Source organism: Microcebus murinus, chromosome 16, assembly GCF_040939455.1.
Source record: "Microcebus murinus isolate Inina chromosome 16, M.murinus_Inina_mat1.0, whole genome shotgun sequence".
Classification (NCBI taxonomy): Eukaryota; Metazoa; Chordata; class Mammalia; order Primates; family Cheirogaleidae; genus Microcebus; species Microcebus murinus.
The window spans coordinates 47,679,178-47,696,419 of record NC_134119.1 but is presented as its reverse complement, the minus strand read 5'-3'; the positions used below and the strand labels follow the sequence as shown (position 1 = coordinate 47,696,419).

At 36.0% G+C, this 17,242-nt stretch overlaps 1 protein-coding gene across 1 annotated transcript in view; it reads right to left on the bottom strand.

The window, feature by feature from the left end:
• LOC105867025 (uncharacterized) overlaps positions 1 to 17,242 on the bottom strand; it is a 101,869-nt gene that overhangs the window by 82,111 nt on the left and 2,516 nt on the right. The window contains exons 2-4 of the mRNA XM_075993423.1: positions 14,251 to 14,365; positions 13,913 to 14,086; positions 7,682 to 7,775 (exon numbers count right to left, since the gene is read on the bottom strand). Of these exons, the coding sequence (XP_075849538.1) occupies positions 7,682 to 7,775; positions 13,913 to 14,086; positions 14,251 to 14,365 (383 nt within the window). The remainder of the gene's footprint in view (positions 1 to 7,681; positions 7,776 to 13,912; positions 14,087 to 14,250; positions 14,366 to 17,242) is intronic.

The window sequence follows — 17,242 nt, the reverse complement described above, 5'->3', positions numbered from 1 at the left end:
GCAAGTCTCCATCTTTTTAAAAAAAAAGCACAATTAATAAATAAATCAAATAATTGTGCATCATTCAGGTAACCAGAAAAATTGTAGAGACATATATAGCCATTCTACTGACATAGTATAGTACTGTGCTACTGCTCATAAAGTTCCTTTTATTGGTTTCTAATCTTTTCTTTAATTTCTTATAAAACTAAAAATATAGTTCACCTATTAAATGCCGTTCTTAAAATAACAAGTTAAAATGTCAAAAAATTCATCCAAAGTGTAGGATTAGTTGGCTACTATTCCCCCAAAATAATGGATTTGATTAATAAAGATCAATAGAATTTTTAGCTTATTTGTGGGAAAACAGGGAGCAATTTTGTATAGAGATGATTAAAAGTATGGTAACCTGATTGACCACATGTTCTGGTTAAATGACAGATTACCAACTTTCGAAGAAATATAATGCCAGAAAAGTGCTTCACATTAAAACTATGGCAGATAGGCCAGGCACGGTGTCTCACGCTGTAATCCAAGCACTCCGGAAGGCTGAGGTGGGCAGATTGCTCAAGGTCAGGAGTTCGAAACCAGCCTGAGCAAGAGCGAGACACCCATCTCTACTATAAATAGAAAGAAATTAATTGGCTAAATAATATATATAGAAAAAATTAGCCGGGCATGGTGGCACATGCCTGTAGTCCCAGCTACTAGGGAGGCTGAGGCAGTAGGATTGTTTGAGCCCAGGAATTTGAGGTTGCTGTGAGCTAGGCTGATGCCACGGCACTCACTGTAGCCTGGGCAACAAAGCAAGACTCTGTCTCAAAAATAAATTAATTAATTAAATAAATAAATAAATAAAAACTATGGCCGATAAAACAATTTGTATCTGATAATCCCAAAGGCCTGAAATTGTCAGACCATTATCAGTGACACTGTCATTGTGGCCCAGATATAAAGAATTTGAGCATTAGGAACTAAGAGAATACCAGATATACTTTAGCACAGGTAACCAATTATCTTAAAAAATAAAGCACACTTGTCAGACATACACGTGTTAGAATGTGTTCTAATATTATTTTCTTTGGGATGAAATTAAAAAAGAAGCAGTAAAAGCACAGATATCAGGAGAAGGCAGATGGAAAGAGAATGGCACTAATGAAGAGGATCAGATTGACTGTTGTACAGATGGCACCAGAATTCCCTAAATACTGAGAACCAGTATATTCAGAATATCACCTTATATTTTTCTCTGTGATATTATTTGAGTTTTTTGAAATAAAATATCTAAAAGATGTCAGTTTCTCCAAATTGCTGGCATGTAAACTATTTCTGAATCAAAATGCAAAACTGTCAAAACATGAATGTGTTATGACTCCATGTCAAAAAGAGGGTATGGGCATGTGACAGTGGCTTCCAGATGTTATTGCCAGATTTGTGTTTCCAGATGCATCCAGAAGAACTTATTTAGGACTGGAGCACAAATCAAGTATTTCCACAAGGAGCAGATAAGAAAAATAACACTTTCCTCACATGTGGCCCTTAGGTTTTGATAATTCTGAAAAAATGTTGGCATGGGTACTCAACAGTCTAGACAATTTTCCCTGACCCTGTGGAGGCAGCTCCTGCAATTACAAAAGAGTAAGGTAGAATCTTGGAAGATGTATCCTTCTATGTTTTCTATACCAGAAGAACCAATGACCTAAATAATGGACCTTACAACTCTAAAATGATTCTTTTTTCTTTTAAAAGCACCAAAGAGCTTTTAAAAGCTAAACCCAACTCACTTTTCAGTAAGCTTGTTAGAATCCACACTACCTCTTTGAAATTTTCACTTTTTTTTTTTTTAATTTTTGCAACACCACTTCCTCTGAATCTTCACTTTTTTTCTTTCTGCTGGGAAATACTAAGATTCACAGGCTTTTCTCATTGGGCTTCTTCTTGGTCTATATCTTCCCCATCAGGGACAAAATCATTCAGATCTATGACTTTGCTTAATAATTATAGTAAGATTATCCCAAGATTGCATCTCCAGCTTCACAGTTCTGTCTCCAGCTAGAAATGCCTATAATGCAATTATGTACTGAAAATATCCTACACCTAACACTCATTAAACTCAACATGTATATGAAAAAGACAGTCTTCCTGTTGACTTACTGCTCTTCTCTGTTCACCTGACAATTTCTTATTCCTTTCTTATGTCCAGTTTAAATGCTAGTGCACAACCTAGAAACCTATGAATCACCTGAGATTTCTCTTTGCTCCCTAACTTTTTATATTCAACAATCACTAGAGCATATTAACTGTATCTCTTTTGTGCCTCTGCTTTCTATTTCCATGGCCACTGGAAATATAAACATAAAATAGATATATTTTACTCATATTTATTTGTTTAAATTTCCTTGTTAAATATGAGCTCTTTACTGATGGCTTTCACAGGTGACAAAAATCTACCAACTATTATTGTTACTTTGTGAGTGAAAAACATTTCTCAGCAAAACATATGAAAAAAGAATAATGCCAAAAAAAAGACCAACATTTTAAAATGAATGATCCGAGCTTCCTTGCTTTGTTTCATCATGAAAGGGTGAAGACCTCATGATAGATTGTGGTCAGTGCGAGGATTGGTGACAAGGAAACTATAGCTCTGACAAATGAAAAAGCTTCCTTTGTCTCCCAGTGTGTTTACATGATTACCTTCCAGCCATCCCCTCCATGAGAGCTCAGCAAACTAAAGGCCACAGGCAAAATCCAGCCTGCCGTGTGGTTCTATAAGTAAAGTTTTATTGCAGTGCAGTCATGCCTATTTGCTTACATATTATCTGTCGGGGTAATTTAGAAATGTTAGGGTGACCTAGGGATTTTGCTGGCGTAAAAACCTCTGCAGATGTGACAGTCTGCATAGGTGTGGCTGTTTTCCAAATGGTAAGAACATTCCAAGGGCAGGAGAACTGAAAACAGTTTCTCTCTTGGGGCAGGAAATTGTTCCAGGACTGCTATCTGGAACACCCAACCTGCTGGAAAGCTAGCCTGGTGGCAATCCCAAATTGATGTTCTTGTTTACATTTAGGCTAGAAATGGCTTTGATATGTAACCTTTATGGAAATCTACAGAACATTGTTTGCCTGTGGGATTTACGATGATCCTTTGTTCTTGGGATGAATAAATACATACGAGTGAGGAAGTGAGGAATTACTCTCAGGACTCTTGGTCTGGAAAGCCTTGAGTCCCCTGACTCCACTCTTTCTCTTCTACTGTTTCTTTTCTTATTCCTGCTGATGCCCTGTTTTTGACCCTGTGGGCTAGGGAATTCCCAGCAATTATCTAGGACTGTTTTCACATTACAAGGGCAGAATTGAGTAGATATGACAGAGACTACATGGCCTAAAATATTTACTATGTGGCCCTTTATAGAAAGAAGCTTGCCAATCCCTGCTTTAGACCATAACCAGAAAGACCTAGTATCAAATCTAACCTCATGACTCCTCTGCTCAAAATTCTGCCATGAATCCCAGCAGCAAAAATTGCTGACTTAAACTGGTATTAACTGAGCAGCACCTAAGTGAACAGATAGGTACTACGGTAATAGGGTATTGGGCAGGGGGGAGGGGGGCAGGTATATACATACATAATGAGTGAGATGTGCACCATCTGGGGGATGGTCATGCTGGAAACTCAGACTTGTGGGGGGAGGAGGGGAAAGGGCATTTATTGAAACCTTAAAATCTGTACCCCCATAATATGCCGAAATAAAAATAAATAAATAAATAAATAATTGCTGACTCCCTTCCCAATAGCCATTCCTCATTCTTTCTTGCTGGACAAACACAATTCTATTTGGATATTTATCATCCCAGTACCCCTTAGCTCCAAAAGGAGACATGATTAATCTAAGCTAATTGTAGAAATGACAGTTGATTCCCAGCAACTGGTTTAGGAATGAGGATGAGGTATCATCCAGCCAATACAATGGGACAGGTAGTCCACTGAAAGCTTCTGAGTTTTCTCCCTGTTTAAGAGAAACATGTGAAGAAAAGCAGCCCTTCCAGCCTTTAAGTATCGTCTTATGAGACCATGAGATTTGCAGCTGTTGCTAATTAGGCAACCATGAAAGGAGACGTGAACCCAACACCGCCAACAGCACAGCTCAAAGAGGGACAACAGGTGGCACCCTGCTGATATCATGAAACACCAAAACCCTGGTTCCTTTGGTTTTGGCTGCTGCTCGTTAGGTCATTTATTATTTGCAGCCAAAAACTTTCTAAGTCAGAAATTTCCCATGGCCTTCAGTACACATTCTGTTCATCTTTATACTACTAAAAAGTCTTTCATAAGCTCGCCTTACCTAAATATTCACCTCTCTCTCAACCACTCCCATATACCACATTTTTTGCACTAGCAAAATTAAACTACTCATGAACCCTGCAAGTTTACTCATGCATCTCAGATTTTGCACTTGCTCTTCCTTCCACTGAACATGCAATCTTGTCAGATGTTCCTTCTGCCAAGCCTCATCTTTCTGCCTTTTTACCTGGCAAACTCTAACTCACTCTACCCAGTGTTTTAAAGGTTTAATTCCTCACCACAGACTTAAAATCTAAGGTAAAACATAATAAATGATAATTGTATGCTCCCAGAGGGCATCTGGCATACTGTAAGCACTGAATAAAGTACTAATAATAAAAATGATAATTGTAGTAAAAACCCATGACTCTATATTTAAAATATTTATATTCTGTAACATTAGAAAAATGCTTAGTACCTAAAAGACATTAGTTATTTGCTAAATGGGCAAGTGAATAATGAATAAAAACGTTCCCCTTGACAATTCTGTTGAAAAAACACAGAAATTAAATAGGTATAGCTCTATCTATTATGAACACCTGAAGGACCAAAACTAGGTCAATTCTGTCTTTGTCTCCTGACAAAGTCCAAACTCCTGAAACTTGCAAAACGTAACTTAGAGAAGTTCTTTGAGTAAATATACACTAAATTAAAGGTGTCCTCAAACAGCTCATATTGCAAAATGCATTAGGTGTCCCATCTAGGTAGCACAGGAGTGTTTTTCTTATTGGGAAACATTTTTGTGCTTTTATTATAATTTGTTGAGCCCAGAGTTGGGCTATTGGGATATTTATTATGATAGTCTTTTGTCTAATGGTAATAGAGCATCTTCTTCTAACAAAAATTAGTTATCAAGACAATTATCCAGCAGATAAAACACATCTTGTTCTTACAAGGTAGACTGGTATCTCATTCAGTTTCAGCTTATAGGGAATAGAGTTGATGATAGTGAGGCCTTGTTGGTTTAAGAATATGGAATATAAGCTGTGTTTCCTAACAAGTTATTGCCTTTCTGACTTCTGTACTCAATAGGTATCTTTCAGAAATAATCTCCTCTTGGTATTGATGTACACTAGCTAAGTATTACAGTTCTTATTACCATTTGTTTTTGGTATCACAAAGGTATTATTGAATTCCCATGCTTAAAGGTAGTTACTTTGTAAATGGCATACACAAATCACTATGTCATACAATTGACCCTTGAACAACAAGGGTTTGAACTGTAGGGGTCTGCTTATATGCATATTTTCCTCCTCCTCTGCCGACCTCAGACAGCAAGATCAACTATTCCTCTTCCTCTTCAGCCTACTCAATATATGATGAAGATGATAAATATGAAGACATTTATGATGACCCACTCTCTCTTACTGAATAGGAATACATTTTTCTTACTTATAATTTTCTTAATAAGTTTCTTTGCCCTACACCTTACTGTACGGTAAGAATGCAGTACATAATATATATAATATAAAATATGTCTTAATAGTTTATGCTCTCAGTAAGGCTTCTGGTCAACAGTAGGCTATTAGCAATAAAGTTTTGGGGAAGTCAAAAGTTATATGCAGATTTTAGTACATGGGGCATCAGTGGCCCTAAATACTGTGCTCTTCAAGGGTCAACCATAATATTCATTTACTAAATACAAACCATTTATTATACAAATTAAATTGAAGATCCATTTTTATAACAAGTCAAAGTCATTACGATGTTATATAGAGGAAACATACAGCATACTAACTTAAAACCTTTTTGTTATTTATATAAAATATCAGATACGCTTTCAGGGATCATAAATAAATAAGATTTTTTTCAGACACTAATATTTTAGATTACAAATTACCTACAATTAACTTTTTAAATAATTCTCAACTGTAGACTACTAAGAAAGAAATTAAGAAAACACACATATGCACAATTTACACGTTGATTTTTTTAACTGCTCTTTCATGATCAAAACTTCCTGACTTTTACATTTTTATCTATGGTAAGGACCACCAAGAATAATTCACTATCAACAATCTTACCTGCACTGCTATTTTGAGAACTATTTTTAGGTAGCTGTTGTTCATATTCAGAAATTAGTTGGTGAATGCTATGTACAAAAAATATAATAAATAAAATTACTGTTTTCATACTGACATGAGAAACATTTAAGAAATATCTGAAATTTTTAGAGTATTCCAAACAATATCAGAGATAAGATCAGAACTTTAATTCCAACGTATACTTCAAAATTATAAGCTCTATGAATTTACTAAACTTCTCACTTAAAAAGAAAGTAAGAAAGTAAGCTAAATAGAGGTAAGTAGAGCTCAGTAAATTAACTAGCATTAGCTTGTCATAATGGAAAGTTCCCTGAACTCAAAAGAAGTCCTAGCTTTGTAACCAACAGCTATTTGTTTTCCACATGTATATAGATGAATCATGGATGAGGCTTAGCTCTGTTAAATCCAACTAACCTACTTTATATTCAGGGAATTCTGTGGAATGGCTTCCTGGTGAGGTAGAATTTGAAAATATTTTTAAAACTTGAGGTGGAGACACAGTAGTTTGGGAGGTTTTCATTTTTTAAGAACACAGCTCACTTGAGAGGTCAAGAACAAGGCGCTGCCCACGACTCCAGGGAAGAACAATATGGGAGCTTCTGCTACCTAAGAAAAGGTGCTACACAGGTTATAAAAGAGCCTTGGGGTACAAGTCTGGTAGCAAAGAAGAAAGGGAACTCTCATCTCTTCCTGCAATGTCATTTGAACCTCTCTGACAGTTTAGAATGATTCCAACTAATATTTGCTAGAGAAAAGACTAACAAGGCCCTCAAAAGATAACTTATCATGAGGCTCAAGGCAAAGTCAGAGCTCATATGTAGGTTCCACATAAGGTGTTCAAAATTGTAACTTTGAAGTCTAAGTATGGATCACCATGAAGACTGAGGGATCTGGATCAGTCAGGCCATCCTGGTAACAAAGGTCATCGCTACCACATGCAGGACCACTTTCAATAACAACAGTGCAGCAACAGAATCAGTGGAAGCCATGGAATGGGTACAATGTCCTCTTTTGTAAGTCAGAAGAGGGGGAAGGACATTGTACCCATTCCATGGCTTCCACTTCAAAGTTACAAATTTTTTTTTGTTCACATACATTTGCTTATATGCTCAGCCATTTCTCCCAAAGCACTCACACCCTGCTTTGGCAGCTGGGCCTCCTAGGTTTAGTCACATGCACAGTGAGGAAACTGACCCTTCCCCCTACACTGAACACCTTATGTGGAACCTACATATGAGCTCTGACTTTGCCTTGAGCCTCATGATAAGTTATCTTATCAGTACAGTGTTAAGTAACCCTTTAATATAAACACTTACTCATTAAAACCACCATAAATGGCATAATCTTCTGCAGTGCATCGAAACATATCTTGAGAAGCGGTATCAACACGGTGCTGAAGAAGAAGACGAACTATATTTGGGGATTTAGAACATACTGCAACTGAAAGGGCATTTCTAAAATAAGAGAGAAAACCTCACCATTATTAACTTTTAAAAAGTTATTTAAAGAATTAATTTGATATACATTACCAACTTAACATCTTGCCTGTCTGTGTAGAATTAAGCATTTACATGTACTAATAGGCATAAGCATCTCGGGTGCTCAAGTGTTCATTTTTGTATATTACCACCCACCCTAAAGGAGGGTGGAATTTTAAGGAATAAAAAGGAAGCCTCCCATCCCAATGAGGTGCTACAAAGTATCAGTTGCTAATTTAAAGTCCTGTGATTGGCAAGAAACTATGCTGAGGTCACTTATCTAAAGTAAGCAAAGATTTAAGTAAAGAATTCTCCATTTCTTCCCTAGTCTGATATATTAATAATATGTTGTAATTTCAGGGTCAGCTAGGGGTCATATATGCAGGCTTAAAACTATACTACTAGTAATAATGGTAATAATAGTAGTCATAGTAGTTCAGTTAATGGTACTGCTAGGAACATAATTAAATGTGACATAATCTTACTTATATACAATAATCTTTGAAGGACATATTGTTATCCTCCTTTTCATATCAGAAAACATATTTGGTGATAATGTTCCCAAGGTCACACACATAGCAAGCATGAAAGCTCTGAATTCAACACAGACTTGTGGGCTTCTAAAGTCTATCCCTTTTCTCTTTATTACCCACCTATGGTTTGTCTTAAATAAAGGAGATGTTAATCCAAAGAAAGCTACCTTTCTTCCCTCTACCCATACCAAATAAAATTAAACTATCAAAATACAGTAGAAATTAAAAAGAAAAAACACCTGAACCCACAGTATCTGGTAATAGCAATTAAAAGTCACTCAGGGATAACCTAACATCAATATTCTTCAAAGAAAGGAACTTTAAGCAAAGAATCATCCAAAAGACCATATGACTCAAAGCCTATTTATGTTTAATATGGCATTTTTAAAGAAAAACTGTATAAGAAGCAGAGGTTACACAAATACTACAACAGGGTTAAGAAGTTCAATATTGAGTCAAAAAGTAACTAAAAGTTCAAGTCAACAATTGAACTTTACATTACAAAACTAACAAAATGAACATAAAACTCTCTTAGCTATAAATACAAGATCATATGACAAAAAACATCAGAATACAAAAGACAAACATAGGTCACTATTCTAAGTAAAGATGGATCCTACTATATAGTGTTCTTTATGTCGCCCAGTCAAATAATGACTTTTGTATCTAACTGATGGTTTGTGTTGATATTTTAACTATATCTCAATAAGTATAAGTTAATCCTCTTAATAATTTAATAGTTGTGACTTCAGTGACTGTTACCATCTCTAGAACACTACCCAGGTTTAAACAACAATAACAACAAAAATAACTACTGTACCTGGAAAACCCATCAACTGCATTTACATTTGCGTTTTTGCTTAATAAAAATTTCACCATTGGAATTTTGTTTTCATGTACAGCAAGTAAAAGTGGCGTGAGTTTTTCCTGTAAAACAGTGAAAACAATTTATAATTCACAAAATTACATGGTCCTCAACTCAAGTGAAAACCTTATATAAGATCCTATAAAATTTCACATGTAATGTAGGAAGTAAATAAAAAGCAGTCCCTTCCTTCTCACCCGCTGTGCTTCGCCATGCCCTGCTCTTTCCCTTTGACTCACCGCTCCTCGCCCTCCACATTAACTCCCACCATCTCTGAAGCCCACTGCACACATTTACCACTACCAAGGCTCTTTGCTTCAGCCACAGCGTTTTTCACGGTGTAGTGTAATTATTAACATTTCATTGTTTCTCATCTAAGCCAGGAGCTTCTTGAGGGCAGAGGCTGTATCTTTGATCCCTATATTCCCAAACCCTAAGATATATATTAGTAAAGGCTTTAAGTATTTGTATTGAATTAATGATATAATTTATTATATCTAGAGCAGTGTTTCTTAAAATACCTTCCAAAGAATAGTTACTTTACCAGAAGTTAAGGACTATACCCCCTCAGCAAGATTTCGGGATCATCTATGTTGAGAAAGATTATAAAACTGTGCACTATATAGCCAGTATCAAAGAAATCTCATGAACTTTGCCTAATCCCTATTTGACAACATCTTTTTGCAGCAAACAGTCGCATTGGAGGAACTGGAGTTTCAGAGACACAGTTCTGAGAGGTTTCTTCCAAATTATACCAACTAGTTTGATTCTCTTCTATCAGTGGTGTCAGGGTACTAGATCCCAATGCCAAGCAGTCATAAGTCACTAAGGAAATGGAGTCTGAATTAAAAGACATAGGCTTGAAATGAACTTCAATGGCCTATTATTAAATAGTCTATGGGTTTTCTCTTATTACAAATGATAGATTTTTATCTTAGCTGTTAGAAAGCTCAGTATGAAATTTTATTTGAAATTATCATGATAATCCTGGGACCCTAATATGTATTGCCTTTTTAAAGCCATTTTCATTCTGGTTTCCATTTTAATTGCTACATAAAACTGTTTTTTATTTTAGGCAAAACATAAATCAGAAATAAAAATAAAATGTCTTATCAATAAAAATTCTAATACAGAACCATAGGGATTATTTACAGCATAATGAAAACCACTACATATCACTTGCATTTCCAAGAGATGATGCTGAGGATAAAGACATAACATTGTCTACAATATGCATAACCTATGCAACTAAAACCACGAGGAACTTAAAGGGCTTATAGGCATTCTAACAGGAAGATGATTTTTTTTTTTTTGAGACAGAGTCTCACTTTGTTGCCCAGGCTACAGTCAGTGCCGTGACGTCAGCCTAGCTCATAGCAACCTCAAACTCCTGGGCTCAAGCAATCCTCCTGCCTCAGCCTCCCGAGTAGCTGGGACTACAGGCATGTGCCACCATGCCCGGCTAATTTTTTCTATATATATATTAGTTGGCCAATTAATTTCTTTCTATTTCTAGTAGAGACGGGGTCTTGCTCTTGCTCAGGCTGGTTTCAAACTCCTGACCTCGAGCAATCTGCCCACCTCGGCCTCCCAGAGTGCTAGGATTACAGGCGTGAGCCACCGATCCCAGCCGGGAAGATGATTATTTATGGTGTATATTCATATAAACAAAAAGAGACTTGGAGTCCTGGTGCATCCCTATAATAGTAGCACTCTAAGTCAAGGCAGGAGGATGCCTTGTGTATAAGAGTTTGAGACCAGCCTGAGCAAGAGCAACACCCTGTGTGTACTGGAAAAAATTAGCTGGGTGTGGTAGCACATGCTTGTAGTCCCAGCTATTCAGGAGGCTGAGGCAAGAGGATCACTTGAACCCATGAGTTTGAGGTTGCAGTGAGCTATGATGATGCCACTGCACTCTAGCTGGAGTGGCAAAGTGAGGGAGGGAGGGAGGGAGGGAGGGAGGGAGGGAGGGAGGGAGGGAGGGAAGGAGGGAAGGAAGGAAGGAGGGAAGGAAGGAAGGAGGGAAGGAAGGAAGGAAGGAAGGAAGGAAGGAAGGAAGGAAGGAAGGAAGGAAGGAAGGAAGGAAGGAAGGAAGGAAGGAAGGAGAGAAAGAGAGAGAGAGAGAAAGAGTTCTTAAAAAGTCAACTTTTAAATTTCACAACTCAACCCTATTACTAAGGGATTTATATAAAATAGAGACTATCCATTGTAAAGACTTATAAACTGTCTTGAAAACCTTCAAATCATTATCAAAATATACCACAAAACAGGGGACGTAAGCTGAAATACTTACACAGGCAAAGTAGGTGATCTGAGCAAGTAAAGTACCTAGGTGGGCATAGCAGCAAACTGGAGAACTTATGCCTCATATAAAAGGGCAACCTCTGCACAGCATGCCGAACAGTACTATGGGCTCAGGGGAGACCAGATGTGATTCTTTAAGAGAAGCCTGAAATCCAGGTTTCTGCATGAGTCTCCTAAATAGTACATTATCCACTTTATGGAGGCAAACTAAACCTATCTATGGACTACACTTAGACTATAGCCCTTGTGTTTTCATAATTGCTGTGGATGTATTTTCAAATGGTTACTATATACAAAGCAAGTATTTGCATGTAAAATCTTTCCTTTCTTCAGTATCATATGTTTTACAAAAAAGCCATGAAATTTAATAAAACTTGCTATTAAGACTCATAATAACCAAGAATTATTCTAACACTTATTCATTTACAATCTATTTGTATTTAATTTTCCCTGATTGTTAACCAAATAGATGATTAATTCATAGGACCACTGAAACTAAATTGTTTTTAAAATTCCTATCCATATTCTTACTAAATTCATGGCTTTCAGGGCTTAAAACTGCCATCCTGAGTAGGGCAAAGCTCTGTGAACTTAACAGACATACTAAGATAGTCCATAATACAGCTTTAGCTAAAAAACTTATTCAAGATTTGCTACTATTTTAATTGACAAAACCCTGCTTGGAGTAAACATTTTTTAATCGAGTCACCTGAGTAACAAAGAGACAGGAAATCCTAAAAGAGCCAACCTCTACTTACTGAGAGACTACTCATAAGTTAATATCTAAAGACCAAATGAATGGCAGTGAATGATTGATGGTTGGAAGGAAAAGGGTATTCTTCTGTAAGCTGATAGATATTACCAATAATATTCCCTTTAATTTCCCAACAGAGGTAGAGGAAAGACAGATAAAAGACAGGCTGATATTATTGGACAGGAGAGATCTGAAAGAAGTGCCACCTATTAAACTCCAACTCTTCTAGAGTTTTCTTAAGTTTTTGAGATATGGTAATTCATATGGTACATTTATCTATTCAGTGATTATTAACCACGGATGTAGTAGACTCTCAAGGAAAATTTTTGTTATTGTTGTTAGAGGCAAGGTCTTGCTATGTTGCCCAAGCTAGGTTCAAATCCCTAGGCTCAAACAATCCTTCCACCTCAGCCTACTGGGAGCTGGGAATACGGGCACATACCAATACACCTGGTTTCAAGAAAATATTTTTTTAAATGTACTTGGCCAGATCTTATTAAATTTAATAAATCAAAATATTCTGACAAAGACCTAAACTTGTATTTTTTTTTCAATTTCCCCAGGTCACTATGATGCACAATTCTAGCTGACAACTAGTGCAGCAATCACTTCAGTCTCATCTCTTATCCACATGGAAATGCCCTATATTACTTGTTAATTAGGGGAGGGGGGGGAAGAAAGAGTAAGATATGGAGTCATCTACTCAAATTTCCATTTAGTTTTCCTGGGAGGAGAACAGGGACTAGAAAACTCAAAATGCAACTTGATTTTCCTTTTTCTAAGATCCTTATCTCTCATCTTCCCCCCAAGACATTATAGATTTGAGAGCAGTTCAGACTTTTATCTAAGTAGCTCTTTCTGCCAGAATGATAAGAAATTAGTTAATTATTTCTTCTTCCCTCTTGCTTCTCACTTTATCACCACCTACTCCCTCCTCAAATTCATGTCTACACAACTTACTACTCACTCTCTTTCCCAAACTGAGAATGATTACCCCCAAATTGAAGAACACCTGTTCTAAACATAAACTGGAAGAAAAGGAAAAAGAAAACCACACATATACAATAAATGTCATGTTGGTATTTTCCCTCAATCACCTAATTTCCAAATTGGCCTGCATATTTCTGATTGCTTTGCTTTTCCTTTCCATCTTTCTCTCTTAAGCACTGCCACCAAGAGATAAATCCCTTTCTCATAGAGATGTATGTATTAGGAACTTGTCAACAACAGCAAGATTTTCATTTACTATAAAATGCATTTGCTTTAGTAGAGTTTTAAGATCAAACCCTATTTCCAAGAAAATTTTTGCTTTCTTATGTTGTTTTACACTAATTAAAAAAAAATGAGTGGGAAAAATATTCAAAAAGAAAAAAGTTTTACCTTTAACAAATTCAATGTTTTCACAAATATTTACCATCAGTCCATAAAAGAAAGGTGTGCCCTCTAGTGCTACTTTAAAATTATCAATATTTAAAGTTAAATCAAAGACAAGTAAGTTATGTCAAAATAGGGAACACTTAAACTTCCAAATATGGAGTATTGACCCTTCCATATGTGAATATTAAAACAAATACCTTTCACATATTTTGAAAATAAAGTTGCTTGATCTATACCTTGTTTATTCCTTCGATATCTGCACCACGTGAAAGCAGTTTTGCTGCTAATTCTACATGCTCGTTATACACAGCATAGTGGAGGGCAGTGTTGCCGTAGTCATCCATAGCATTTGGATCTGCACCATTTTCTAACAGAACAGATGCACATTCTGTTTGCCGGCATTGTACAGCCTGTCAGTATTAGACCAAGAAATAGATGGTAATTTCTAGGAATTCAAAATAAACATTCCTCAGGTTTCATCAAGTAGTTATATTTAGAGGAGACGAATTCAGTTTTACTCTATTTGTATTTAAATCAAATCCAGCTCAAGCTGAAATAGTCGGCTAATGTATACCTTCATCAGAGCTGTCCTATTTTCGCTATCGCCGATGTTAACCTGGCATTTGTTCTTCACCAGGAGCTTGACTACATCTGCGTGGCCCTGGATACAGGCCAAATGTAGGGCAGTCCTAAAAAAGGAAGAGGATCTTTGAGAAAATTTTGGTGCACTCTCTCAAAACATGCAATTATTTGTCAACATTTAATAGCATGTTATTCCTCTGCTCTTGAACAATTATTTCATTTTCTTATAAAGAAAGTACAATATTTATTAGCTCTTATTACTCACTACATTAATGAAAGAACAGCCCATTTAAGTAGACAAACCATGGCCTTCAGATTCAGTTCAACTTGGGGTTGGATCCTACTTTCAGCTCTGTCACTTTTCAGCTATTGCCTAGCCTTTCTGTGCCTCCGTTTCCTCAACAACAAAAGGGGGATAAAAGTAGTAGCTGTCTCAGAGGTCACAACTGTGATACTGAAATGAGAATCTATGCAAAGTATTCCCAGCACAAACAACAACTCAATAATTGTTAGGTATTTTAATTATTAGTTACTACTACTTAACAAAGACACTATTTTAATTAAGTAAAATGACAAAATTATACCTAATTGTGGTATGTTTTAATGCTAAGAGACATTGTATATCAATGATTCTCAGATGCTGATTTTCTCATATTTTCACATTGCGGATATTGGAATGTCACTTGTAATTCATGACTTACTACAACTATACTTGGCAGCATTTTAGGAATTCTCTTATTGATATATAAGATAATGGAGCATTACACGATCCATTGTGCCTTACATTAAGTGGAATATGATGTGTAAAGCTCTACAAAAGTTGTAGTCCTAAGATTGCCATTTAACTAAAATTTAGGTTTTAAAAGTACTATGGGGACAGCAATCCCACTACTGGGCATCTACCCAAAAGAACAAATGACACTCTACAAAAAAGACACCTGCACTCGAATGTTTATAGCAGCACAATTCACAATTGCAAAGTTGTGGAAACAACCCAAGTGTCCATCAATACATGAGTGGATTAATAAAATGTGATATATGTATATCATAGAGTACTATTCAGCTTTAAGAAACAATGGTAGGCTGGGCGCGGTGTTTCACGCCTGTAATCCTAGCACTGGGGGAGGCCGAGGCGGGTGGATTGCTCAAGGTCAGGAGTTCGAAACCAGCCTGAGGGAGACCCCGTCTCTACTAAAAATAGAAAGAAACTAATTGACCAACTAAAAAATATATATACAAAACATTAGCCGGGCATGGTGGCGCATGTCTGTAGTCCCAGCTACTCGGGAGGCTGAGGCAGTAGGATCGCTCGAGCCCAGGAGATTGAGGCTGCTGTGAGCTAGGCTGACACCATGGCACTCACTCTAGCCTGGGCAACAAAGTGAGACTCTGTCTCAAAAAAAAAAAAAAAAAAAGAAAGAAAGAAACACAATGGTGATGTAGCAACTCTTATATTTTCATGGATAGAGCTGGAACCCATTCTACTAAGTGAAGTATTTCAAGAATGGAAAAACAAGCACCACATGTACTCCCCAGAAAATTGCTATTAACTGATCAACACCTAAGTGGACATATAAGAATAACATTTATCGGGTGTCAGGCAGGTGGGAGGGGGGAGGAGGGGATGGGTATATACATACATAATGAGTGAGATGTGCACCATCTGGGGGATGGTCATGCTTGAAACTCTGACTCAAAGGGGGAGGAGGGCATGGGCAATATATGTAACCTTAACATTTGTACCCCCATAATATGCTGAAATTTAAAAAAGAGACTAGAAAAAAAAGAGTACTATGGGAAAAGAGAGATTAAATAACAACAATAAAAATTTTAAAAACTCAATAATTCTTACTTTGGTTTTCAAAAAACTTTAAGCCAAAAAAACTCAGGATTCAAATGAATAAGTATGGCTCATTTATTTAATATTTAGATTTATCAAATGTATGAAAACCAGATCTTTTCAATGATTAATATTAGTATCTGACTGTTATACATTTTCAAAATGGCAAAGATTATCTTTTATAATCTTATAGCTTCAGAAATGCTTTTGTTTGAAAGGAGGGAGGAAAAGCTTCAATTGAGATTAACTCCTAATACTTTGATTTTTAAAACTCTCAATTTGCTCAGGCTGAACAGGGAGACAAAGTTTTAAGGATGGAAGAGTCCTAAAAGGTAGTAGAGTATGTCTACTACATAGTAGGCATTCAGGTTATGTTTGATGGATAAATATATTTAAAGAATAGATAAATACAGTTAGTGAGTTTAATATTTTGAAAGAAAATTCTAATAAATTAAAGCAATATTTTTACAATAGTAATAATCACTTGTAGTTGTTATTTTTGTTTTAATAAGAACACAGTGAATGAAAATAAATTAATCTATAATTGTTTATATACATAATAAATCTTTGTAAAATAAAAACATATATATAACAAAATGTATATATAATAAAATATACAAGCACAGATAAAAAGATTTCCTTTTCTTCTGAAGAGGCTAAAAGTTGGCAGAAGATACCAATCCACAAAAAATAAAAATATTAATAGAAATCAAAAAATTACTTTCATTTCTACAGGATTCATATACCTGCTCTTCCCAAGGATTATTTCATTAATAATAAACTTTTGCTAGAGCTTTTATGTATACTCACTGGAGAAATCACAGATAAGAAAAAAGAAAAAATTCACTTATAATATAAATGCCCAAGAACAGGTGGATTCACAGCAGAATTTTACCAGACCTATAAAGAAGAGCTGGTATCCATAATATAGAAATTATTCCATAATATCAACATGGAGGGATTCCTCCCCAAATCATTCTATGAAGCCAGTGTCACCTTGATATCGAAGCCTGAAAAGGACACAACAACAACAAAAACATCTACAGACCAATATCCCTTATGAATATAGATGCAAAAATCCTCAATAAATTACTAGCAAACAGAATTCAACAGCACATCAAAAAAAAAAAAAAAAAGTCTACCA